Source organism: Suillus clintonianus, assembly GCF_016758775.1.
Source record: "Suillus clintonianus strain FC179 chromosome Unknown DEU56scaffold_2, whole genome shotgun sequence".
Taxonomy (NCBI): Eukaryota; Fungi; Basidiomycota; class Agaricomycetes; order Boletales; family Suillaceae; genus Suillus; species Suillus clintonianus.
This window is the reverse complement of record NW_024539226.1, coordinates 743853-767212: the sequence shown is the minus strand read 5'-3', so window position 1 is coordinate 767212 and position 23360 is coordinate 743853. Positions and strand designations below refer to the sequence as shown.

General features: G+C 48.8%; 9 protein-coding genes across 9 annotated transcripts; 3 read left to right on the top strand and 6 right to left on the bottom strand.

The window, feature by feature from the left end:
- Window positions 1-317: 317 nt before the first annotated feature.
- Window positions 318-1667, top strand: DEU56DRAFT_876370 (uncharacterized protein). Its single transcript, XM_041356015.1, has 3 exons — window positions 318-425; window positions 477-1054; window positions 1103-1667. Exons 2-3 carry the CDS (start codon window positions 484-486, stop codon window positions 1381-1383), a joined length of 852 nt encoding a protein of 283 aa, XP_041215306.1. The 5' UTR covers window positions 318-425; window positions 477-483; the 3' UTR covers window positions 1384-1667.
- Window positions 1668-1958: 291 nt separating this feature from the next.
- On the bottom strand, window positions 1959-3330 carry DEU56DRAFT_766553 (Mov34-domain-containing protein). The gene is made up of 5 exons (XM_041351094.1): window positions 3206-3330; window positions 2748-3152; window positions 2595-2686; window positions 2221-2536; window positions 1959-2168 (listed from the first exon to the last, which is right to left on the bottom strand). Exons 1-4 carry the CDS (start codon window positions 3274-3276, stop codon window positions 2229-2231), a joined length of 876 nt encoding a protein of 291 aa, XP_041215305.1. The 5' UTR covers window positions 3277-3330; the 3' UTR covers window positions 1959-2168; window positions 2221-2228.
- A 37-nt stretch (window positions 3331-3367) lies between these two features.
- On the top strand, window positions 3368-3736 carry DEU56DRAFT_766551 (TOM7 family-domain-containing protein). Its single transcript, XM_041351093.1, has 3 exons — window positions 3368-3437; window positions 3495-3527; window positions 3578-3736. The coding sequence occupies exons 1-3, from the start codon at window positions 3417-3419 to the stop codon at window positions 3698-3700; spliced, it is 177 nt and encodes a 58-aa protein (XP_041215304.1). The 5' UTR covers window positions 3368-3416; the 3' UTR covers window positions 3701-3736.
- A 188-nt stretch (window positions 3737-3924) lies between these two features.
- Window positions 3925-5851, bottom strand: DEU56DRAFT_230240 (uncharacterized protein). Its single transcript, XM_041345186.1, has 6 exons — window positions 5697-5851; window positions 5545-5639; window positions 5333-5492; window positions 4880-5274; window positions 4443-4828; window positions 3925-4392 (listed from the first exon to the last, which is right to left on the bottom strand). Exons 1-6 carry the CDS (start codon window positions 5729-5731, stop codon window positions 4195-4197), a joined length of 1269 nt encoding a protein of 422 aa, XP_041215303.1. The 5' UTR covers window positions 5732-5851; the 3' UTR covers window positions 3925-4194.
- A 474-nt stretch (window positions 5852-6325) lies between these two features.
- Window positions 6326-7155, top strand: DEU56DRAFT_230179 (uncharacterized protein). Its single transcript, XM_041345185.1, has 2 exons — window positions 6326-6722; window positions 6773-7155. Exons 1-2 carry the CDS (start codon window positions 6534-6536, stop codon window positions 7112-7114), a joined length of 531 nt encoding a protein of 176 aa, XP_041215302.1. The 5' UTR covers window positions 6326-6533; the 3' UTR covers window positions 7115-7155.
- Window positions 7156-7796: 641 nt separating this feature from the next.
- On the bottom strand, window positions 7797-11540 carry DEU56DRAFT_723649 (CHAT domain-containing protein; the record flags this gene model as incomplete). Its single annotated transcript, XM_041347783.1, has 2 exons — window positions 7797-10980; window positions 11230-11540. 2 exons carry the CDS (start codon window positions 11538-11540, stop codon window positions 7797-7799), a joined length of 3495 nt encoding a protein of 1164 aa, XP_041215301.1.
- Window positions 11314-12819, bottom strand: DEU56DRAFT_766531 (uncharacterized protein). Its single transcript, XM_041351092.1, has 6 exons — window positions 12680-12819; window positions 12397-12621; window positions 12172-12282; window positions 11972-12122; window positions 11781-11920; window positions 11314-11728 (listed from the first exon to the last, which is right to left on the bottom strand). Exons 2-6 carry the CDS (start codon window positions 12524-12526, stop codon window positions 11556-11558), a joined length of 705 nt encoding a protein of 234 aa, XP_041215300.1. The 5' UTR covers window positions 12527-12621; window positions 12680-12819; the 3' UTR covers window positions 11314-11555.
- A 2543-nt stretch (window positions 12820-15362) lies between these two features.
- Window positions 15363-16918, bottom strand: DEU56DRAFT_906488 (uncharacterized protein; the record flags this gene model as incomplete). Its single annotated transcript, XM_041356828.1, has 8 exons — window positions 15363-15483; window positions 15533-15687; window positions 15748-15939; window positions 15994-16132; window positions 16179-16369; window positions 16423-16531; window positions 16591-16719; window positions 16770-16918. 8 exons carry the CDS (start codon window positions 16916-16918, stop codon window positions 15363-15365), a joined length of 1185 nt encoding a protein of 394 aa, XP_041215299.1.
- A 2676-nt stretch (window positions 16919-19594) lies between these two features.
- Window positions 19595-22592, bottom strand: DEU56DRAFT_750864 (uncharacterized protein; the record flags this gene model as incomplete). Its single annotated transcript, XM_041349552.1, has 11 exons — window positions 19595-19923; window positions 20199-20437; window positions 20486-20679; window positions 20727-21109; window positions 21159-21355; window positions 21384-21511; window positions 21536-21577; window positions 21707-21780; window positions 21862-22213; window positions 22267-22462; window positions 22516-22592. 11 exons carry the CDS (start codon window positions 22590-22592, stop codon window positions 19595-19597), a joined length of 2211 nt encoding a protein of 736 aa, XP_041215298.1.
- Between the last annotated feature and the right edge of the window lie 768 nt (window positions 22593-23360).

Sequence of the window (23360 nt, the reverse complement as noted above, 5' to 3'; positions counted from 1 at the left end):
TATTGCTCGCACGTCAACCTGCTGATATCTCTACTATACTAGTTTACCACTTGTTGTTTTAGGTACCTTCGAGTTCTTATCCCTGCGTTGACTCGGTGGCTTGCATTTCGTGTTCATCCCCTCATATTTTCGATTCTGCATACCACCTGTTTTCTGAACTTCGGGTTACCGCCCAGCATTTTCTCGACATTCCCATCTACACGCGTTTCATACGCACGTTATGTATACTACTCTACTGTGAATGGTTTGATGCTGCTGGATCGTCAATGAAATATAATTCGTCAAAACACGCGCGGATATCTATCCTCACGGTTTGCATCGACCTTTACTTGAGATCAATATCTAACCGGATCCCACCACAACTTCTACTTACTACACATCCTTGCAGGAGCGCTGCACAATAGACCGGACCAGGGTTCTTGAGAGTGAGTGTGTTGCCCCCAGGACCATGGCTATGTTACAAAAGTATCATATAGCATCGTGATGGATACCGATTTCGACGAAACATATGTTCTGCTTCTCCTCGCCGACTCTAATCTGCCCACGGGCTCATTCGTCGCGTCTTCTGGATTTGAGTCCTACGGAACGCATGGATTCTTCTCTCTTGCATCCGCATCAAATATGGGGAAGGGGAAAACATTGACAGCGGGCACAGTCGCTTTCATTCAAGACAGCCTGCATACCTACGCCCGAAGCGCTCTTCCATTCGTTTCGGACGCCCACCGTGTAGTAGATGCATGCAAGGATCTCAAGGGCGAGCCTGAGATCGGCCATGAAGGTACAATCAAGAATTTGGTGGAGCTGGACGAGCTGTACGAAACTATGACACTCAATCATGTGGCTAAGCGTGCCTCCAAAGCCCAGGGTGTAGCACTCCTCACACTGTACTCAAAAGGGTTCGCTTGCCCTTCTGACCTCAATTATGAAGACCACCTTTCAAAGAGCTTGACCGTTCTTACCGATCGATTGAAACTCATGATTCGCGGAGAAGAGACGCATGGCCATCTGCCCGTGTGCTGGGGCGTGCTGACCAGTGCTCTTGGGGTTTCACTTCGTATGTTTGGTATCCGAATTCCTATCATAAATTATAATTGTTTTCTAGTGCGAGCTCAACACCTTTTTCTGTTTCTCCATGCACGTTCACTTCTCTCCTCGGCCGTTCGCTTGAATACGATAGGACCCTACAGTTCGCAGCAGCTTTTGCTCCACTCAGTGAGACCCCTGGTGGAGGCGGAAGTATTACAGAATAAGGATATGCGTACTGGAATTTTCGGGGACATGCATCACAACGATGCAGATGATCGGCCTGCTACGACATGGCCCCTTGGCGAGATCCTCGCGGTTCGACATGATTTACAACACTCGAGAATATTCAATAGCTGATCAGCCTGAGTACTGTACGTTGCTTTTGATACCTTGGTGGAAGATGAATTTCCCTTACACAGCTGGCTGCGTAATTGTGCGTAACTGAGCGGGGCAGGGAGAAAGGGGAGTGCAGAGGCTGCGATATTGTTCACTCTGTCAACGCGTCATGAATAGTACGTCGTAAAGTTCTTTTAGGCTCTATTTGGGCGCGCATTGAAAAATCAAACATTCCGCTACCCTCTCTCGCTCTGAATCTTGTGTATACTGGGAGAATTTTTGGGCATGCGGATTATTGACCTGAGGGGAGGGTGTTATGATAATGACTGATTTATAGCACATGCTCGCGATCGGTTGTCCTACTTCCTGTACTGGGCACCCCAAGACATGCTCAAGACTTTGTCACATGAACGTTAACTATACGTGAGCCAATTGCAACCATAAGCGTGTTTCAAATCTTAAGCAGGTCGGGCTCTAGTAAAGTCGAAGCTGCAATCGACTTAAACTCGAGATACACAGAAATACAATTGCCCCGAGGAGATTGTCCGCCTTCCTAGTTCAGTTAGTGTTGGAGACGTACGTTTAGCAGGCAAAGGTTTATCTCGATAAAAAAATCAATTCTGATAATTGTCTTCCCCCTTCGCGCGAGGAAAGCAACCGCACACATCAACTAGGGTTGCCGCAGGCGGCTGTTCTACATAGAGGAGTATGAGGATGACTGGTACAGCAGACTATAGTGCACACTGATACAAGCCACCAATTTTTCGCAGATGAAAGCGTTGAATACCGGCGGACAACGAATCTAGCTAGGCGATATCGTGAATAACTTCAATCGCAATCAAAACTATGAATACGCACCACGTTACTCATACTGCGGTGGTCAACGCTAATCTTGCAGAAACTTCGGCTTGGCTTCGGACCAAGTTCGCGAGGTATGTTACCATCAGGGTGTCCTGAAGCCCTGCAGTCCAGCCGCCATCTTCCTCCACGCCAGTGCCCAATACGTCCATAAGATATCTTCCGACTGCCTTGTCCCCGACAACCTCACCGCGCAAGACAGACTGTACATAGGCAAGTACTCTGTTGAGCATGTTTTGCACGTCTGTCAATGAGGAAGCAAGGACATCAAGGTCGGTTTGATTGGATGACGGGTTTGGAGACAACAGTAGGTCGACTAAAGCAAGAAAATTCAATTAATGGCATATTGGTACACACGATAGACTTGAGCTCACGGCCACTGCGTTCTGCTTCGTGGAAGCGAAGTTCGCAAGGGATTGGAACAAATACACAATTTTCAGGTTTCGGGAAGATCCCAACTGGTGAGCTGAATCAGTCAAAATAAAATCATCAGGGGATCTGCAGGACATGGAAGGTATATCACATACCTTACATATGCCTTCACTCCGGCACCTTTGCCCTCCTCCGTTCCAGTGTCAAGGGCAACGTGTACCGCTTGATTCGGTGCGGTCTCTTGGGAGTAGAAATTTTGGATCAAGGCAGAGTATGTGTTTAGGTCTGAGCCAGTCGAGTACCATCCTACGATGGTTTCATTGGGTCTAACACGAATGCAGAGGTCGTACATGGCACGGTGGTAGTCCATGTCCACGGCAACCTGCTCATCGGTTTCCGAGTGGAGGACAGCAAATGCAGATTTGACGTCAACAGTGGAGTCCGTGCGGGTACCAAGAAGGGTACCAATGACACGATGTTGAGCATCTGTTCGCCGAAGGTAGTGGTCAAGGATCGAGAAGAGTGCAGACGGATGAATCGTTAGTGAAGTTGGGCGTGTCCTAGCAGATCGTCAGACCAATATCATCGCGGGGCGAGTTTTGGATGAGCTTACGAAGGTACACCATTTGAACTTAATGAAGTGTTCTGTATGTACGCCGCTGACGAAGATGAGCGTACAGGCATTTTCAAAGATAGTTAGCAGCTAATCTGGCTGCAGTGATCAAGCCAAAAAGTGGTCGGAGTTACAAATGAAGGGACTTGCCTTTTTCGTGGGCGTTGAAGCTCAAGTTTCTTGGTTCGCGCCGTCATCAAACATTTGCAAAATGCCTTCCGAAGAGACCAAGGTTCGACCAACGCCGCTCATATGATTGTCCCCGTTGAATACTCATTATGCTATGCAGGAACGTATCACGAAGCTTGTGGAGGTTGGCCGCGTACGTTGGCTCCCACCCCAGCCTGAACAGGATTACTGACTACTCTGCAGACTGTGATGCACTATGGTTGGATACCGCTCATCATTTACATTGGCTATACTCGGAGCACGCCTCAGCCCACCCTTATCAAGTGCGTTATTTTGGCGCTTCCAGTTGACCTCGGAAAATTTTGACACGTTTTACCAGGCTCATAAGCCCACTCGCATGAGTCATTGCTACTTGCATACGCACCTCCAGCTGTATTTTATAATTCAGTCTACTTAAAAGAGCCTCTTCTCCGCTCAGTCCTTCACTTAATCAGATGCTGCTAGAAGTTTGAGGTTCCATTGATCAATTCTGAGTGATGCCAATGGAGTATGTTTGTTGACTCAGGTAAGTTTTGCCCCTCCCTTCAACTTTCCATGATTATATTCCGTGGTGGCTCTCCATGCGAGGGCCCTGAATTTCCGCTGCTTGTAACCATTTTAACTTGAACTGGTTTATTCTGTGGCACATGTCGATGGTATTAGGCCAGATATGAGCACTATTTTGCGCGCGACTCTGTTCTGAAGAATAGAACGCTCATCACGATGCTTACTTGCAGGAATTAACAAGATGGTGTATCGTGCAAAATACAAATGCAATATGCTATATTTAAGGTATCGAAAGCAAGATTGAACACGCAACATCACATATACACCCTTCTCAGCTCAGCGGCGCTAGTGATTCGTTGGCACATGGGGCAAAGCTTAGTTGCTCCCAGACAACGAAGCCAACATTCACGACAACATGTGTGCCAACATCCTGTGGACACTGTTGGCTCGATATACTGTGAAAGACAAATACGGCACAAGTTAGGCGACGATGTTGAGCCGGCATTAGATTCCTGTGATCAACTTTTAGTTGAGGGTGACAATATTCATGCCATGAACTTACCAGAGTCTTGAGCTTGTTCTCCAGAGCTACAATAAGTGCGCTAGGGTCATTTCGCGAGCGCGCAGTGAAGATGTCGAGGTCGAGCTGGTCCATCTCGGTCGGTTGGACAACTTTGCTCTCTATACTATCTGTCCACTTTACCAAGACCTTGCCCTCAACTATCAGATGTCTGAGCGTCTGTCGTTCTTGGGCAGTTCCTAGTTGACCGTCTATGTCGACGTCGGCATCTTCATTCTCAGGGTGCAAATCCCTGTCACTTGAAGGCAAAGCCAGGACATCAGCCTCGCCAAACTGTGCTTCTCCGAACACTGCTTCATCCTCGCCATCTATGTCCACTTCATCCTCAACGTCCAGTGTATTAGATGTTCGGACATGAATACCAGTGCCTGTCCATGGGTCAGCGATAATTTGTGTTGCCTCGTGGCTTCGATACTGACCTCGTAGACTTGCACTATTAATCACTCTTGTCCTAACGCTACCTCCGCCACCACCTATATCGAGGTCCTCTTCCTCATCATGTAGCCGTTCTCGTTCCAACCTAGTACTTTCATGGGTTAGACATGCATCCACATGTGCCTCAATGACATCCCGGTCGCCTCTGACTACCTGTGCACACACAGGACATGACGTCCCTCCCTCAACTTCTGAAATCCAGGACTCTGCTTCATGCTTTTTAGCAAGCTCTTTGAGCCGCACATGTCGTGCTTTTCGTCGACGCGTAATGATTTGAATAGTCTTGTCTATGGCGGAAGGAGACGTGGACGAGGAAGAGATAGAGGTCGTAAGGGATTTACGAGCCTTCAGTGCAGAGCGTCGGGCGCGGTTGCCCGGGCTGACATGTGTGACGTTAACTATTCGTGCAATGTAGTAGCAGACATAGTCAGACGCACCCTTCTTCTAAGTCATCAGCTTCTGCCAAGACCTCTGATTCACCAATATGCCGAATGATGTCTTCGACCCTTTGCAATTCAAGAGCCGCATGAGCAGCAAGCAGACGCACAGGGATCAATTCTGTACATGCCGGGCAGGGCCTTGTCTCTGCTCTCTTAGCTAGTATTCTCGGTGAAGTTAGGTCACAAATCGAAGAAAGTCACGTACGCACGTTTTTTCAATGGAGGCGCGATGACAGGAGCTTCCGAATGTATGGAAGAAAGTGAAGAAGAGCTCGGGGACGAAGCTCTTGCTCGTTTCTTGCCTCTGAATGCTCTCGTTCAATATACTAATTAGAGTGTTGAATAAATTCACATCACGAACTTCACTGATCTTTGACGGTCCATTTGCAACGTCATTTTGGTGTTCAATATTCCTGGGAATGCGTCCGCATTATTTGGCGATGTCAGTGAAGCTTAGGCAGGTTTTAGAGGGATGGATTGCATGCAAGCAAGTTGGATGTAGCCGATCACTTGGACTTGCCCCCGATCAGATCTGGACCACGTGACTTTCTGGTTCTGAATCATTTGTCTTCGGTACAGCTGGCTACTTGAAGATCAGGGTATGCGGTTTACACTGTACCATCATGGTGAGATACATTATCATACATGCTATTTACTAATAAGTATTATGATTAGGCTCCGAAGCTTGGAGGAGTTGCATGTGCTCCCGTACCCGCAGTATATGGCCTGCGGGCACCCATGGATGTTTTACTATACGACAGACGGATACCACCGTTTTTGATGAGCCCACCGAGAGTGGAGCCAGTGAGGTCATTGAGAGACATGGTGGCATGGTGTACATCCTGAAACTGATATCGCCATAAACAAGAATGCTATGAGTGGAAGAAGATATCTTACGTCGACAAACACATCATCCGCCCGTCGCTCTTGCGGGTGAATAATAAACTTCTATATCCCGGGCGTGGAGCAAATAAGGCTCTTAATCGAGTTTCCAGATAGTCATCGTAATCCCCTGTGCTCCTGGGGAGATTGCCCACGAAAAGGGTGTTTATGGGAGTATTTCCGTGACAAGGTTTGGACTTTCGTTGAGACAATTGTAACACTCCGGGAGGGTGAAGTATGACTGTCTGTCATACACGTCGATCTACATGATCTACTCACTGTTTGTGCAGCCCATGTATCTTCCTCGGGCAAGGACATGGGAGTACTCACCGCATCCAGGATCTTCATCTGGATGCCCAGCTTCGAATACCTCATCCATTGCGAGGCCGCTCTCAACAACACAGCAACCCTCCTCAACTTTAATCTCTCTCTTGACGACAACGTCCGAGACATCTCTGTCTATCTAGCCCACGGAGAATCAAATGAAAAAGCCGCAATTGCAACCGTAAGTGTCCCCTCCCACATCTAGGCTTCTCAGCGCTAAGCCCATCGCAGCGCAAGGGTCTGTTTATCGTATCCCTAGACCCCGAAATCAGCAAGCTCACTGCGGAGGCCCCGCCTCGTCCTGGCGTATCTGTCTGCTGTGTCACGAAATACGACCACAGCCGACACCGATCTTTCATCTCATGTCTGCAGATGACGCACACTGGGCTCTTTTTCAACTGGTACCCATCTTCAGAGCAAAACAGGCCATCTCAGCCTGCACGGCGCATGGCGCATGGTGATGATCCATGCCTCAGCCTCAGCAGGCAAATCAGATCTGTGTGCCTGTTCAGCTTGTGCCAGCTCAAGGCGTGGAAGGCAGAGACACTTTTTGCCCGGGCTGGAGCCTATTGAGTCTAGTGATGATGATGAGCCACGTGAAGGTGCAGTTTCTGATCCGCCTTCTCCCACTAACACAGAGCAAGCTGGCCCGCCCTCACTGGTTGAAACGCACGAAGAGGACGAGGACGAGGGGAACGATTGGGAGGGAGGGGATCTCGTAGTGGATGAAGACGTCGATGATTTTGAGATGGAGGAAGTGGAGGATGGGATGATCGATGATTTTCAGTTCGGTGGTGATGGCGAGCGCTTGTTGTGGCGAGGAGTTCTTGATCTGATGCTTGATTTGTCTTCCTTTTCTTTCTTTTGTGCAGGTCATCGTGAATGATTGGTTCCTTCCTATCAACTCAAGCATGGTGCATTGCATACATGTTTGATTTGTTGCTTTATCAGAATTTGCTAGCGATTGTATTTTCAGGATGTAAGGTGCATCACACGAATGACATTGATCTCCGGTGATGTAAAACAGCGAGTTTCTTCGTTACATGATCGATAAGCCGCTGGCAGGTATATATCCAACCGCACACATGCAGAAATATCCACCATTGCACCACATATTGGGGATCCGGAAGGTACTTATACAGTGTCAAACTTTGAAATAACGAAAAGCCACGGCTGGATTCAGATGATACACGCGATAGCGTCAGAAGGTATCAAGAAAGCGGTGATTAACAAGGTGGGGGACGTACGAAATTGATCATATGCCAATATGAATGAACACTATGCGCTGGTCCAAGGGCATCTTCTCGTCACCGGCCAACAACTGGACCGCTTTGTGCAGCGCTTGGGCAGCCCGCTGGGAATCCATTGTGCCTTTCTCACACAAGTTGTTGTAGAATGCCTCAACTAAGCGCTGCACCGTATGATCGTTGACCTCCCATAATGTCCCAACTACACTCTGCACACCAGCAAATTGAAGGCTAGCTGCCAGGTGTATGACTTCGTCAGGCGTATTGAGATCACCGACTGCGGTTTCACAGGCAGAAAGAAAGGCAAATTCATGCCGAGACAGATCCATTTGTGAGATATCGAGGAGTGAAAGCGGTTGGTCGAGCATGAGAAAGGCCGACTTGAAGGGTTCTGTATAATTCTGTGTCCCGTGACATGAAAAATGAAGCCAAGTATTGTCTCGCAATGCACGCAATGCTCTCGATTTCGTTGAATCAACGCTCGTTATCTTGGTGAAGGCAACAGTCGGGGGAGGGGGTAAAAGCTTCTGCACCAAATCTAGCTCAGGCTCCACAAACTCCAAAGTGAATGAATGACCGGCTGGGTGATTCTGACCGATGGCAGCAAAGGGCACTGGCAGGGATCTATCGTGGCTTCTGCGAGCCCTGATCAGGGCGGTAAGCGATGGCGTGTATGAAGAGATATAGAGCTTCGAAAGCAACTGTCCGCCTCGCCTGTACGCGCCAGCAGCGTGCAACGGCAAGAAATTGAAGGCCCCCGTAGGACACCACCATATCCGGGAACCTGGTGGTGCAAATCCGCCCAAATTGTCGACCACTGGGCGGACGACGTCGTCCCATAACTCCGTCAAAGCTTTCATGAGGGGCAAGTGGGTACTTTTGGGAGCGGATTTTGGAGTGGTTTCGGGAGCGGGTTTGGGAGCGGCCTGTGGTTGACTTGCCCGTTGGAGTTTGACCACCAAATGTTGGAGTCTCTCCAAATTGATGCGGAGTTTAATGTTCATCGGAGGTTGGTTGTGTGGAACAATAATGGCATCGCAAGACGACTTGCTTGCAACGAGCACGACAACAGGCCCATCACGAGCTGCATGTTGAAGATCGGAGAACAAGGGGGGAAGTAGAAAGCGAGAGAAGCCCTCGATATCACGAATCCCTTCTACAACTCTATTCCAGTCCTCCACTAGACGTCGGTACCGACTTGCTTCGGCTTCTACATTGACGCTTGGGGTCCCTTCTTGATAATTCATAGGAGGTGTATTAAGGAGGGAGCTGAGGTCTCTGAACTTCTTCATCAAGGCCACTGCATGATCACCGAGATCTTGGAGGCCATCAAGAGGCGTGCGGAGTCGTGTCATCTGGGTCCAGATGAGAGTTCTGCCTTGTTCCAACAACTCGATAGCGCGACACACATCACCGCTACGAAGGGCACATGATGCAGCATCCACAGCAAGCGTATTGGGGAAGTACTTCATGACATTGTGACGAGACGATACTGAAGCCCTTGCGGACATGTAAGCGTCCAGAAGCTGCATGGAAGTCGTATAAGCCTCCAGTTCGGTAGCATGTGAATGTTCGTGGGCCTTGTTAACCCAGAATAGACTTGCTCGCAGGCGAGATAGCAAACCTCCAGAGACAACATTTGCTGCAGCCTGGAGATGATGCATGGCAGCAGCCGAACTGTCAATGTGTTCACCAGTGCCGTTAAGTCCCGATTGATGGAACAACATATAGACGTTAGCTAGTGATCGATGGACGATTAATAGACGAGGATCATGTTGCGTCAAAAGAGTCAGTGCACAGCGGAGCTTCTCTTGTGACCCGTGGAGGTCTTCTCGATCACGTCGGCGCTCGAAGCGGGTAGAGAGCAAATTCCCAAGGTTAATTAATGACGAGGACCGATCTGGGTGTCCGACTGGACGTAAAGCTAGCGCGTCCATTTGAAGCATGGCAGCGTCATCCAAGTCTTGGTCATTGCCTCGGTGCTTGAAGCGGGTGGAGAGCACACTCGCAAGGTTATTTAATGACATGGACCGATCTGGGTGACCGACTGAATGTAAAGCCAGCGCGTCCCTGTGAAGCATGGCAGCGTCATCCAAGTCTTGGTCATTGCCTCGGTGCTTGAAGCGGGTGGAGAGCACATTGGCAAGGTTATTTAATGACATGGACCGATCTGGGTGACCGACTGAATGTAAAGCCAGCGCGTCCCTGTGAAGCATGACAGCGTCATCCAAGTCTTGGTCATTGCCTCGGTGATCGAAGCGAGTGGAGAGCACATTGGCAAGGTTATTTAATGACGAGGACCGATGTGGGTGACCGACTGGACGTAAAGCCAGCGCGTCCCTGTAAAGCATGACAGCGTCATCCATGTTTTGGTCATTGCCTTGGTGCTCGAAGCGGGTGGAGAGCACACTCGCATAGCTATTTAATGATGACGACCGATCTGGGTGTCCGACTGGACGTAAAGCTAGCGCGTCCCTGTGAAGCATGACAGCGTCATCCAAGTCTTGGTCATTGCCTCGGTGCTTGAAGCTGGTGGAGAGCACATTCGCAAGGTTATGTAATGACATGGACCGATCTGGGTGACCGACTGGACGTATAGCTAGCGCGTCCCTGTGAAGCATGACAGCGTCATCCATGTCTTGGTCATTGCCTCGGTGCTCGAAGCGGGTGGAGAGCACAGTCGCAAGGTTATTTAATGACGACGACCGATCTGGGTGTCCGACTGGACGTAAAGCCAGCGCGTCCCTGTGAAGCATGGCAGCGTCATCCAAGTCTTGGCCATTGCCTCGGTGCTCGAAACGAGTGGAGAGCACATTCGCAAGGTTATTTAATGACGAGGACCGATGTGGGTGACCGACTGGACGTAAAGCCAGCGTGTCCCTGTGAAGCATGGCAGCGTCATCCAAGTCTTGGCCATTGCCTCGGTGCTCGAAGCGAGTGGAGAGCACATTCGCAAGGTTATTTAATGACGAGGACCGACGTGGGTGACCGACTGGACGTAAAGCCAGCGCGTCCCTGTGAAGCATGACAGCGTCATCCAAGTCTTGGTTATTGCCTTGACGACGATAGCGAGTGTTCAGCAGTGAGCCTAGATTGCCTAGCAAATGCCCTCGGCGAGCATGCATACTATCATAGTATCGCAGTGCATCGTGATGAAGGGAGATCACTTCATCTAAGTCGTGGGGATCATCTCTCTGCGAGCACCGCTCTGCACGATCAGCGAGTTGATTTGGCGACAACGGAAGTATGGATGCAGCGGGCTGCATGTGCCCAATAGCGTGTCCATCCATGCCTCCAGCTTGATGTTGAACAAATGTATCGATTACAAGCAAAGCTGCTCTGTAAATGTGGCTGTTGGCAGGGCAAACGTCGAAGACTTCGCTCAGTAACTCTCCGGCCGCATCAGCATCTGTTTGGGATCCCTGTTTCGCAGAGCGAGACAGCAGAGAAATGGCAAGATGGAGCTGGGTCGTGGGTCGGTCAGGATGACCAGCAGGACGTAAAGCAAGGGCGTCTTGAAAAAGAGAGATGGGGATGTCGAGGTCGAGGTATGTTCCATTTACTTGGCAATTAACAAACTTCGCGGAAGCTAGATTGAATAGTGCTGCAGGGTGGCATGGATGATCTATGGCGCAGAGATCAGACGCACGTTCAAGGTGCGTTATGGATTGGTCGAGATCCCTAGTGTTCCGCGTCCTTCGGAATCGTGCGAGAAGGCGATGTCCGGCGTCTGTTAGCACTAACGCATCCATATCGCTGAACGTAGGCTACACATTACAAGCTCTCAGCATCAGCATATCAGACTGGCATTGATCACTCACGGCGGTAAGCGGTTCAAGAACTGCAGCGTCGTTTTCATCAGATTGTCGCTGCTCCACTGTCATGAACAGCGAAGTACACGGGGATACGACTTCCTCCTGCTCGGGCTGAAAAAAAATGGCTGTGATACTCGTCAACATCTGTCAGGCGTAATTTGCAAAGACGTTACTGACGACATGACTTTTCACTGCGATCCAATAATTCACCCATCGACATCTCGAATGTGCGAAGGACTTCTCCATGACCGAGCATGGGACCCAGTTCAAATGAGGCATACACGCTGACCCGAACGAGAGAAGATTGTTCACATTGTCTAGAGTCTTTCTCAACACCTGCAGGAAAGATGCGATCAAGGACAGCTTACAGAACTATGGGCTCGTTCCATTCGACAACAGCCTGGTCTACGTGCACCGGTTTGTTGCTTGTTTGGAATTCGATCCCGCGAGCCTTTACTACTACATGGAAGCCAGCGGGAATCCGTTGGAGACCAAGAGTTAGATCAGTCGCGCGAATGGCTTGGGAGAAATCGTCAATTCATGCGGAACTAAGTTTGATATCACATACCAGTAACGACGATCTGTTGCACTCCACTGAGGTGTGCCTCTCCCGGGTCTTGGGGGTGTTCTGGGTAGCTTGTCTCCTCACCCAAGGCTGGGAGGGTATCATCGAGTGGGTCTGGCACGGTGTCCGTGGCGAAACGAAACAGCAGAGTAATGACGAAATAAAGTGTTACCAGAATGGCTTTGGGAAATCATTGGTATGTGCTGAATGAAAATATATGGTACATACTATTGACGGCGAATTGTAGCATTTCACCGATCGCGAGGTTCGTCTCGGAGTCCTGGGGGTGTGCTTGGTGACTCGGCTCCTCCAAGGGTGGAGGGCAATCATCAAGAGGATGAGGAACGAAGTTTGACATATGTCTGGTGGATGCAAACTGGCACTTGAGAGTAAGATGTGTACTAGAGGTAACGGAAAACTGTAGTGCTCGCAAATGCCTGACGGATTATAAAGGAAGGGACCATAGCATACACACGACATCCACACTGCGCTGCGATGTGCAGAGCCGTGGTCAACGGGACAGAAGCGGCTCGCAGCTCATTGAATTACCTATAGATTCATTAATGAACATCAGACTTGTACAGCAGAGGTGTGTTGTAGGTGCGCCGTTGATTGAAGCAGCCAACACGAGGAGGCTGCGTGGCTCAAGAACAGCACAGCATTCTAGGCTTTCGAATATTGCGAAGCACGGCATGAATGTCAATGTCACCGCCCTCAGGCCTCAACCCCATCCCACTGCCGTCAGACAGTATTATGTCACGCGAGAAGACAGGAACTGACAAGAACTCACTTTCTGCCATCCAAGTCCGGGCAGCAGTCCCAACACTTTGCCTGGACAGACAAGAGGGCTGCTCGATTCTAAAATGTCGTTGTCAATGTCAGCTGAGTACTGTACGTGAAGATGATTGCCGTCACTTGTCCATCACCAAAATGTCTCAAATCAGAGATTGCCTGATTTGGGTTGCTGCTGCGCCACAACACTTCTCAGAAGTGCCACGTCATGGTCAAAAGTGAATGTTCGTTCTACGTCATGCTAAACTATATGGCAGCCTGACAGCGAGTAGCTAATGTTCATCTCAGTCTGCTATGATATTATCTATTCCGTGTATAGTATATCAACGAATAATGTAATTAAAGTGCGCCATAACCTTCTCGTGTGAGCACATCGTTGTCGAGTTCCTCGTCCGAATCAGCCTCTACCCTGTCGTCCGGGTCTTCGTAGTCTCCGAGTCCTTCATCTTCCTTGCTGTCTTCCCCATCTTCATCTTCATCTGATTCACAGCGCTTCCTCTTCCTCCCCGTCTTCCTCCTCGGCATCCATAATACATATCAACATCATCCCAATCCTCGTTGTCGTCAGGGGCATTGACATCAGTGAACCGACGAAGAAAGTAAAAGGCCATGTATCGCAATATATAGTACATAATCACAGTATTTAACATAATTCTGTTATCGAGCATGACATTGACATATTTGCCCTTGTAAAGGAAAGGAATTTTCCTGATTTCGCAATAAAACTTTAAGATCAGGAAAAGGTTCCAACATCGCTGAAACTAAAAATTGAAGGTAAGGTGGAACAAAAGCTAATAGTTGACCTGCATGAATTAAAGCTGCCACATCGCTGATAAGGATCATAATACCCAAACCAAGACTAAAATTCTGTATCTTTCGAGAGCACGAGGATGTGTTGACTTCAGCGGAAGACATACATGTGGGTCCTTTGTTAATTCTCGACACATCTCCTTCACAAGCCGATTTTCCGTCACGTTCATGCCAATGTTCCACACAAGAGTGAAAGCCCATGTCTTCCCAATTACGAGAATCTACTCACCCGAGCGCGCAACACAGAAACTTACATTGTACTTCGACTTTGAACGCGATTTTTCATGTCCAATGTTTGTTTGTTAGTATGCATCAATTTGGAACGCGTGTGAAAATGCTTTACCTTTGCATAGCAGCTGGAATTTGTTTCATGAAGCAAGCGAAAATCAATCTGTGGCTGGCTTCGAATCCTCACGCGTCGTTTGGTGAGTTTGCAACGACTGGCAGTTGTATTCACTTGAGACACGTCCCACAGATGTTTCAGTTTTGCGTAGATAGTGTATTTTTATGATAAAGCACCTTGGCTCAGGACTAGGTGACAGTGAGTCACGGTGAGCTTTGTGAGAGCATGTAGCATTCAACGAGCATATCATCTATTGCGCCACGCAGCAGCACAATATCATGTGTGTTGCACTCTATGGGAGGAATTCTGATAGAGTGCACTCGGGACCTCGGTGACTCAGCTCCCCTATCCAACCACAATAGTTGTAAAAGGGTTACATTTGCCAGGAATCGGGATGTTGTTCACAAAGCGAGCCGCACCAAATCTGTGAGCCGCATCACTGTTCAACGCAATTTTTTATACATATGTAACGACTGTCCGCTATACATTAGTTAGGCATCTGTACAAAAAATACTTTACCTTTGCACGATAGCCAGAATATGGTCACCAAGCGAGCGCCATTCAGTTTGTATCCTGTTTCAGGACTCTATATAATGTTCTTTGGGTGTCTAATGACTGGCAGTTGTATATCACTTGCGACACCGCCTCATAAAATCATTGCTTGCCACGCACACTGTATCGTCATAGCATAGTACGTTTGACTCAGAACTTACGTACACATGCATTTGAGACCTTAGTGATTTATCCTCTCGATCAAATGACAATGTTAATGCAGGGCAACATTAGGTATTTATACTGGCTTCTGGGAACTGGAAAAAATCACTACGAAGAGCTTGCATATACACAGAATCAACCGACTGTCTCAGGTATCTTCAGTGGGGCTCTGAATTAGATATGGCATTTGATCGGTTTGATCCTTGGAAACCCATACTTCTGTCCAGTGATTGGCATAAAGACCAGAAAATATAGAGACCTCCGTGATCGTGTTATATTTCTTGAACTCGGCTTGTTTAAAACAAAGCGAGCGCATCCAGAACTGTAGCCTGAACGGTGATATCTGGGGTTCATTCCAATTGTTGATGATGTCGGCAAGTCTTCGAAGTCATTTGTTATTGCGTCATGGCGGTGGTGCGATACAGTGCGATACACAGCTCGTTTGACATTGATAACAAATTACGATGACATTGATAACAAATTATGATGACAATGAAGCTATTATGGATCACATGAATAAAATAATGTCAGGTCTCTAGTCTGAGTCGAAGAGGGCATTGTCGATTTGCGCCCTCTGCCTTGCAAGGGCATTCACGGACATCTTAGCCCTCGCTTCGTCAGTAAGGTTCGCACGGTGACTCCGTCCGAAAACTTTCCTGGGTAACAGATATTAGTTGAGTGCTTGTTGACAGTGTATATACCCACCTAGTCCACCATTCGAGCAGTTTGTTGACCCTGCGCTGTGCATCTCGACCAGGAGGCTTCTCGAAGAAGTCCACAACGGTCTTCCAGAATTGTATATAGTCGAAATCGCCATCGACAGATCGCCACGAGTTAACGGACGAGAGTGCGAATCGTACCTGCCAGCGCGTTCGTCATTAATTAACGGTCTGATGGGCAGCTCAAGCTCGATCACTTACTTGACAAGCAATATATGCAATTGAGCGAGGGGTGACCTTGTTCATCTGAATGATTTGTGCAACATGTTTCTTGACCTTGATTCCTGAAACAGCCTTCTTCGCGCGTCTGTTGTTTTCAATGACATCTGCGCCATCACCGTCACCTTCAACATCCTTTGCTGACGACGGAGACGTGAAAACAGCTTTGTAGCTCTGAAAAATAGTGAAGATCAATACCAGCTGTATTACGAGTACACTACGACAAACCTGTATCAAAATTTTCCCCTTGAAAAGACCATCTTCCAAATTATCCGAATTGGCAGTGTACTTTTCATATAAATAAGCTGGAAAAGAAAGATCCGTCACAATATATCCCTCTGCACGGTCTCGAATGCCCGCTTTTACACTGAGAAATAGTCAGTGGTGTTCGGAATCCCGAGCGCAATACATACATTGGGTTGGTCCAATCAAGCTCAGTCGGACACAGCAGCTTGCCGCACGCATCATTGATGAATCCTCGGGTATGTTTATCGTCCATGTCGACTGGGGGATCTGGCTTGAATTCGCGGTTGACCCATTCGGAAACGAGTGTTTTCAGCTTGGAGGTATCATCTCCTCGAGCGCTATCAGCCCCAAGCCTAAGCTAAAAAATGACTCAACACGACAAAGCACATCATCGAGACTGGTAAAGCACACCATTTTTACCATACCTATGTAGTCACCATGATCCATATCTGAATTCTTCTCGTAGAGCCACGGGAAGGTGTTCATTAGGGTGATGTACCCTGCCTGAAGCCGATCTTGACTATGCAAACAAACCCATGAGTGCGCTTACGGTGGCGAACCAAGGGAGGAAAAGCTTACTCAACAGAAGTCTCCCCATCCTCGAGATCGTATCTCCTGTCGTTTTCGGCGACAAGATCCTGAATGTTATCGAATAAGGAGACAACGCGTCTGAAGGCTCGTCCTTGAGCCATATAGTAGTTCACCTGCCTGGCGGATAGTGAGTAAAGTTAACTCAATGTACTGCATGGCATCCGTACCTGTCCTTTACAGCGCGCCCCGACTCGAGAGCCATCAACTTGTCCTCCAGTTCGGCGATTCTACGTCTCTGTCGAGCGTGCACAGATGGTTGGGTTTCGTCATGCTGTGGGTCCTCAATGTGCGACGTGCTGCGCCCGGTGTGCGACATGCAGGAAGACTAGAGAAGGGGAGAAGAAGAATAAGGAGAGGTGCGGGACGACAGAGTAGAAAGAACTGACACCTTTATATGCTGCTGGTTGGCAGGTCCACCAAAGTGAGCTGGTCGGCAAAATACCGCGAAGAACCGCTTAGCCCAGCCAACGTAATTCGGCTTCAGATTTCTAGTACATAGGCGGTCCGTTGAGAGAAGACTTTTAATTTAACGATCGCTCCGCAGCAACCAGAGCTGGAGACGGTGTTTGATTGGCGGAAGAGGTGGAAAATAACCCAAAATAATGACGGCCGAGAACAAGCTTCCCGATATACCAGTCAAGGAGCATTTGACGTCTACAGCACCGCACATTGGAACTGTTCAACTTGAATGCACCAGGAGGCAATTGATTCTGCAGAGTTCGACGTCATCCCTTACTGCATAGACAACCATCAACATAAACACTCACTCGATAAACTGCATGTACAGTCGCGGGAGGAGCCACCTCAGGCTGATATCAATAGCAACCGACGGCTCTTCAAGTTACTCGTCTACGAAACTAGGGTAATGACTTCCTGCTTGGGCAGAAATCAACGCACTGAGCTCAACTGATCTGATCAGGTCCACTGGAATCGAGAACGTGAGCAAACACAGCGAGAAGCTATTGGGAATTCGTGCGGAATATATGGAAAATGGCACGGTGAAATGCGTGGTTCTCAATGTAGTCGGTCTTGAGCGGGAGGCTGCCGATCAACACAGGAAGGGCCTGGCCCAAAGGGATGGCAGCGGTGTTGCGACTGATGAGACGGGCAACGGCGCGAGCGGCATTGTCTTTGCATCGCTGAAGGATCACTGGCAGCTGGCGAGACGTCAAACAGCAAGTGGAGGGAGCTGAGGACATGCATATACTGCGGCGATAGGTTGATTTCAGAGGGTCCAACCAAAAGACCAATGTCAAAGTATGTACTGCTCTGGGTTCTGGGTCGCTGAGCGCGCGGTAGAACGGTGTCGATAGTAAAACTGTGCCAGTAACATCAGTCTCATCACCAAGATGAGGAATTAAGGAGATGGGAATCTTACAATCAGTCACGAAGCAACGAAGCACAGCACATTCTAAGTGGACGCGGTGAAGCGTGAACACCATCTCGTGATACGTGATCGGAGGCGCGTCCTGCAACCAAGCCAAACACATCGTGCTGAGCTCTGCTGCGAGAGGAAACGCCCAATGATGGGTGCAGATGACGACGTTGCATCATATGCATGGGCCTATTCCTCCGAGAGAGGGCGGCCAAGAATGCTGGTTGACTGCGAGTGATGAACGAGTACTGGCTAGAAGACCTCGTCGACGGACTGCAAATAATGCATCAGAAAAAAATGACACCGCACGCTGAAAAAGTAGCACCTTGGGAAAGGACAAACCCGCTCCAGTAAACACAGTCTCAGCAGTGATGGACGGAATGTTGAGCAGACCGGCGCATTAACTCGCTACGGCCCTCTATGGCCACACTAAGCGCAAGCATTGCACCACGGCGATTGTGTGCGTCAGGAAAAGAGAAGTAATGTGAGATAAGTGTTCGGAGAGCAGGGAAGACTTGAACGGGGGCAAGTGAGTCAATCCCAATGTTGGTGCGCGGTAGGCGGGAGCAAAGAGACCTTCAGCTCGAGACCAGAAGGTCTTCACCGCGCAATTCCGCTGGACATGACGCTGGTAGGAGCAGATGCTCATATAGTACACGGGCCAGATGGCCTTCAACGTCAATTCCGGTATGAGGGAGCGAAGAGATCTTCAAGCTCGGGACCAGATGGCCTTCACCGGACGATGTCACACATGAAATCAACAAGAAATCAGCGAGAGCAGGTTCATGAATATCGCGGCTAGATATCAAGTTGTCAGTGTGACAGTTGTGTGGCAAGTGCTCCCAAGACTCACATGCCGTTTCAGCGTCTATATTCAGTGAAATTGTTGCGCAGGTCAGCATTTGCTCGTCGACATTCGGCGACAGCGCGGACGGGGGACAATTCCTCCTCACCCAGAATCCTCTGCAGAGTAGCCCGATGTCGTCGTGTGGTTCTGACTCTGACTCGTTATCGCTGCCTGTGTGGAAAATCCCAAGTTCGGTATGTAGTCATTGTTGATTGCAACATCTAAACTTACTCAGCGCTATCGAAACCTAACTTAACGAGGGGTTTCGTGATGTGCACGAATTGTTGGCGCAGCACTCTGCATTCTGAATTTCTGGGAAGGGTGTGATCTTCGCGTCCAAGTCGTCGTTTACTAATTTACAATTCCCGGGTCGGCGATGATCGATCAACGTTCAACGTTCGATCAACTTTCAACGGAACCTTCCGCAGTGCCTGCGTGAGAAAAGCTAAACCTTCTATTACATGTTGATAACACGTCAAGACATTACATAGCAAACTCTCCACTCTACCGTGACTCGTCCGCGTCATGCCCGAACTCAAGACGAGTAGCTCTTTATGTTGATGTCGGAGCTTTGACGAGGGCGTTCAAGTTGAACAGCCTTGTAAGTGTTGCATTTAATCGATATTTGCATTTACTCACCTGCATGATTAGCACACTACGTCATAATGGGGGAATGTCATTAGACATTCGATCTACCTGACTGTCGTTGGGTAGATGCTGCTGCCTTAAAGCTTCTGATCACCATTCTGCTTCGTCAGATGCCATCGGGATCATTGAGGCCAATCTGGCCCTACGGGAACTTCTGCTCCCACTGATTTCATGACTGGCATTGTCCGGTAAAGACCATCTGGTCCGATCTTGAAGATCTCTTCGCTCCGAAATTGATGCAAGGCCATCTGGCCCAATCTCATGACTGGCATTGTCCGGTAAGGGCCATCTGGTCCTGAGCTTGAAGATCTCTTCGCTCCCTCATACCGGAATTGACGTTGAAGGCCATCTGGCCCGTGTACTACATGAGCATCTGCTCCTACCAGCGTCATGTCCAGCGGAATTGCGCGGTGAAGACCTTCAGGTCTTGAGTTGTCCAGCCCCCTTTTCCCTACGCGTATCCTTTGTTTTGTTGGGGAGCCGTCGAGCACGAGATCGAGCAATTGATCAAATTTTAAGTATTACAGACATCGTAAAGCTTGAGGCATTGAGTGAATATAACACAGACGGAACAACCCATTGTAGATAATAGTACAAGTAAGAGCCAAGAGCATGTGGACAAACATAATTTGGCATAGTAGGAAAAGCATCATGGGCTGTGAACTGGGAATTAAGTTTTATGTAGACGAGATTGATAACTTAGCTCACCTCAAGAGGATGGCGCACTCCACTGGGTACTTTGTAACGAGTCATACATCGAATCCCCGAAGAGGTTGTCCAAATTAAATTCCGACTGATCATATGAGGGTGCGTTGGAGTTGAGCGCAAGTGCTGACTCGTCAGAGACGGTATCATGGAACGTGGTGGGGTTTCCTTGCTCGGGTGGTAGGGTTAGTTCTTCCAGTGACGTGGGAATATAGATCAAAGTGGGTGGTGTAAGACCCAATTTGTCATTTAGGGCTCTCCTGCAAACACATGAGCGTAGGACCCATCAAACTGTTGAGACCACTCACATTCCCTTGTCATGTAAGTGTTGAAGATATGTTTTCATTCCCTCTCGATGAATGTCCATATTGAAGCAGGCTTTCATTGATTCACTTAGCGTTTGTTGCTTCTCGGCATACACATGACCGGTAAACCGGAGGACCTTCCCCAGCCCGGACTTCGAAAGGCGTCCTTCGACATGCCGATCAATGGCACCCATAACCTAAAAGTCGTCAGCACGTGCAAACGACAACATGACAAGCCCCTTACCCCAACTGCCGACATTGACAGCATAGGTATGGTGGTTGTCGTGAGCACCGCCCTCAATGACTCGTCATAAAGGGGTGATTGCTCATCAAGAAACCACTGTTTGATGTGCACGGCTTGCACGCCATCATGAGCAAAAAGAACGACTTGGCCATCTTTGCGGGCGTGTAAAAAATAGGAATGTGTCTCGTCCGCGTTATAGATAATCTGTTTACGCGCCGCCATATATTTTTTGCGATCCTCGGCAGACAATGATTTGTCTGCCGGCTCGAGGTCGTCGAGATAAAACGGTAAGGATTCCTTTTCGGCGTTTTCAACGAGTCTTGAGCGACTATTAATGAGACCGGCCATTACTAGGGTCGTAACGGCAGACGTCGGGTCTAGCCCTGATCGGGGGGTCAGTTCCTGCGGCACTACCTAGTACACAGCACGTACCCGGGCGGTCAAGTGATGCCTTGACCGCGTTCACAACTTCTCTGGCGTAGCGGTGCGATCCTTGCTTCTGAATCTTCGTAGTGTTTTTGATCCAACCATAGGTTATGATCATGTCCATGACCACTTGCCTCCGCGCGTACTCAATTACCTCAATATCTTCTTGCGAATAGTCGGATAGTTTTGGAGGGTGAGTTCGCCTTGAAATTGTAGTGGTGTCGGACTGACAGATAGCGCTTTCCAGGTCTTCCGGTGACATCATCAAGGAAGTATGGGGGGTAGTTGACATGGCAGGCCGCAAGTCGCGATATGGATGCAGGCGTTGCGCAGCATCCCGTTCTGTTGTCCGTTGTCGGCTGCTCATTATTTCAACTGCGTACTAGTGACGAGGGTAATACCACGGTCGTAGACAGAGATGATATCTGTTATATATGGAGAGTTATGTGATTTTCTGATAATGGAAAAATAAATTGAATCAGAAGTGTCCAGTATCAACAGTATTGTAAGTTCGACTACCAGAAGGGTTCATAGGGGAAGCATGATGAACTTACCATGTTCTTGGATGCGTGATCATGATGGCGGAGCGGCGATTGAGTAACACCAGGTAAAGCTGCTGGCATTTTTGCTTCGCAAGGTACAAAGTTCATATGTTACATACTACAGATAGGTGAAACCAACTAGAATTACTCGCCGTCCAACTCCGAACAGCTCCCAGATTCAATCATGTGTACAGATTCGTTGTCGGAGGAACCACTGGCACGCCTAGGTTCATGGTCACCAGGATCGAACCCGTGCCCATCATCTCCTATTGCCACCACTCCCCCCTCGCGAAGCATGTTTCGGATTGATCCGATTTGGTGATCCACTGTTTTCAATTCTGTTTGCGTCAGCTCGGTTTCATCTTCGTGGATAGACTTCATTAGGTCTAGCTCGTGGGCACGTAGGCGTTGGTAGCGGAGACGGGTGGCTATAGCGCGGCGCGTAACACGCGAGAGCTCCAGCATGCGCTCATTGAGATAATTGGAGGTCTCCGACCCTGGAGCGCAGGGGGAGCACCACTTTTAAATATCAATCTTGAGTGTATCATCGAGGTTGTGATTGTGTGACATACGGTTGTCTTCAAGGTTCTCGCTCTCTTTGAGGGCAAGTCGAGCTCATCGTCACATTGATATACGGTATAATGATAGCGGGAGCGCTTCACTCCAGAACTACCAATTGCAGGATTGGTCTCCGTATCCAAGTCACTTTTCATAGGAGAGCTGCTAGGCGCAAGTGATGTCGGAGGTGTGAATGGTGGAGTGGTTTGTCTAGAGGGTGGATATTGTAAACCTTGAGGCAGCGAAAAGTTGAATAAACAGACCGAGCCTGGTTGGTATCTATCAAAACATCGCTGCTTGTCGACTCCTTGGAAGAGCTACTCGTCTTGAGTTCGGGCATGACGCGGACGAGTCACGGTAGAGTGGAGAGTTTGCTATGTAATGTCTTGACGTGTTATCAACATGTAATAGAAGGTTTAGCTTTTCTCACGCAGGCACTGCGGAAGGTTCCGTTGAAAGTTGATCGAACGTTGAACGTTGATCGATCATCGCCGACCCGGGAATTGTAAATTAGTAAACGACGACTTGGACGCGAAGATCACACCCTTCCCAGAAATTCAGAATGCAGAGTGCTGCGCCAACAATTCGTGCACATCACGAAACCCCTCGTTAAGTTAGGTTTCGATAGCGCTGAGTAAGTTTAGATGTTGCAATCAACAATGACTACATACCGAACTTGGGATTTTCCACACAGGCAGCGATAACGAGTCAGAGTCAGAACCACACGACGACATCGGGCTACTCTGCAGAGGATTCTGGGTGAGGAGGAATTGTCCCCCGTCCGCGCTGTCGCCGAATGTCGACGAGCAAATGCTGACCTGCGCAACAATTTCACTGAATATAGACGCTGAAACGGCATGTGAGTCTTGGGAGCACTTGCCACACAACTGTCACACTGACAACTTGATATCTAGCCGCGATATTCATGAACCTGCTCTCGCTGATTTCTTGTTGATTTCATGTGTGACATCGTCCGGTGAAGGCCATCTGGTCCCGAGCTTGAAGATCTCTTCGCTCCCTCATACCGGAATTGACGTTGAAGGCCATCTGGCCCGTGTACTATATGAGCATCTGCTCCTACCAGCGTCATGTCCAGCGGAATTGCGCG

Coding starts and splice junctions, on each gene's coding strand:
- DEU56DRAFT_876370 (XM_041356015.1), top strand. CDS start 484: ATGGATACCGATTTCGACGAAACATATGTTCTGCTTCTCCTCGCCGAC. Junction 1,055..1,102: donor TGCTCTTGGGGTTTCACTTC/GTATGTTTGGTA, acceptor ATTGTTTTCTAG/TGCGAGCTCAACACCTTTTT.
- DEU56DRAFT_766553 (XM_041351094.1), bottom strand. CDS start 3,276: ATGCCTGTACGCTCATCTTCGTCAGCGGCGTACATACAGAACACTTCA. Junction 3,153..3,205: donor AGTTCAAATGGTGTACCTTC/GTAAGCTCATCC, acceptor ACGATCTGCTAG/GACACGCCCAACTTCACTAA. Junction 2,537..2,594: donor CGAAGCAGAACGCAGTGGCC/GTGAGCTCAAGT, acceptor TTCTTGCTTTAG/TCGACCTACTGTTGTCTCCA.
- DEU56DRAFT_766551 (XM_041351093.1), top strand. CDS start 3,417: ATGCCTTCCGAAGAGACCAAG. Junction 3,438..3,494: donor TGCCTTCCGAAGAGACCAAG/GTTCGACCAACG, acceptor TATGCTATGCAG/GAACGTATCACGAAGCTTGT. Junction 3,528..3,577: donor AGCTTGTGGAGGTTGGCCGC/GTACGTTGGCTC, acceptor ACTACTCTGCAG/ACTGTGATGCACTATGGTTG.
- DEU56DRAFT_230240 (XM_041345186.1), bottom strand. CDS start 5,731: ATGACGTTGCAAATGGACCGTCAAAGATCAGTGAA. Junction 5,640..5,696: donor GACCGTCAAAGATCAGTGAA/GTTCGTGATGTG, acceptor GAGAGCATTCAG/AGGCAAGAAACGAGCAAGAG. Junction 5,275..5,332: donor GCTGATGACTTAGAAGAAGG/GTGCGTCTGACT, acceptor CACACATGTCAG/CCCGGGCAACCGCGCCCGAC.
- DEU56DRAFT_230179 (XM_041345185.1), top strand. CDS start 6,534: ATGGGAGTACTCACCGCATCCAGGATCTTCATCTGGATGCCCAGCTTC. Junction 6,723..6,772: donor AAAAAGCCGCAATTGCAACC/GTAAGTGTCCCC, acceptor AGCCCATCGCAG/CGCAAGGGTCTGTTTATCGT.
- DEU56DRAFT_766531 (XM_041351092.1), bottom strand. CDS start 12,526: ATGTCAAACTTCGTTCCTCATCCTCTTGATGATTGCCCTCCACCCTTG. Junction 12,123..12,171: donor GCAACAGATCGTCGTTACTG/GTATGTGATATC, acceptor ATTTCTCCCAAG/CCATTCGCGCGACTGATCTA. Junction 11,921..11,971: donor TGGAACGAGCCCATAGTTCT/GTAAGCTGTCCT, acceptor GAAAGACTCTAG/ACAATGTGAACAATCTTCTC.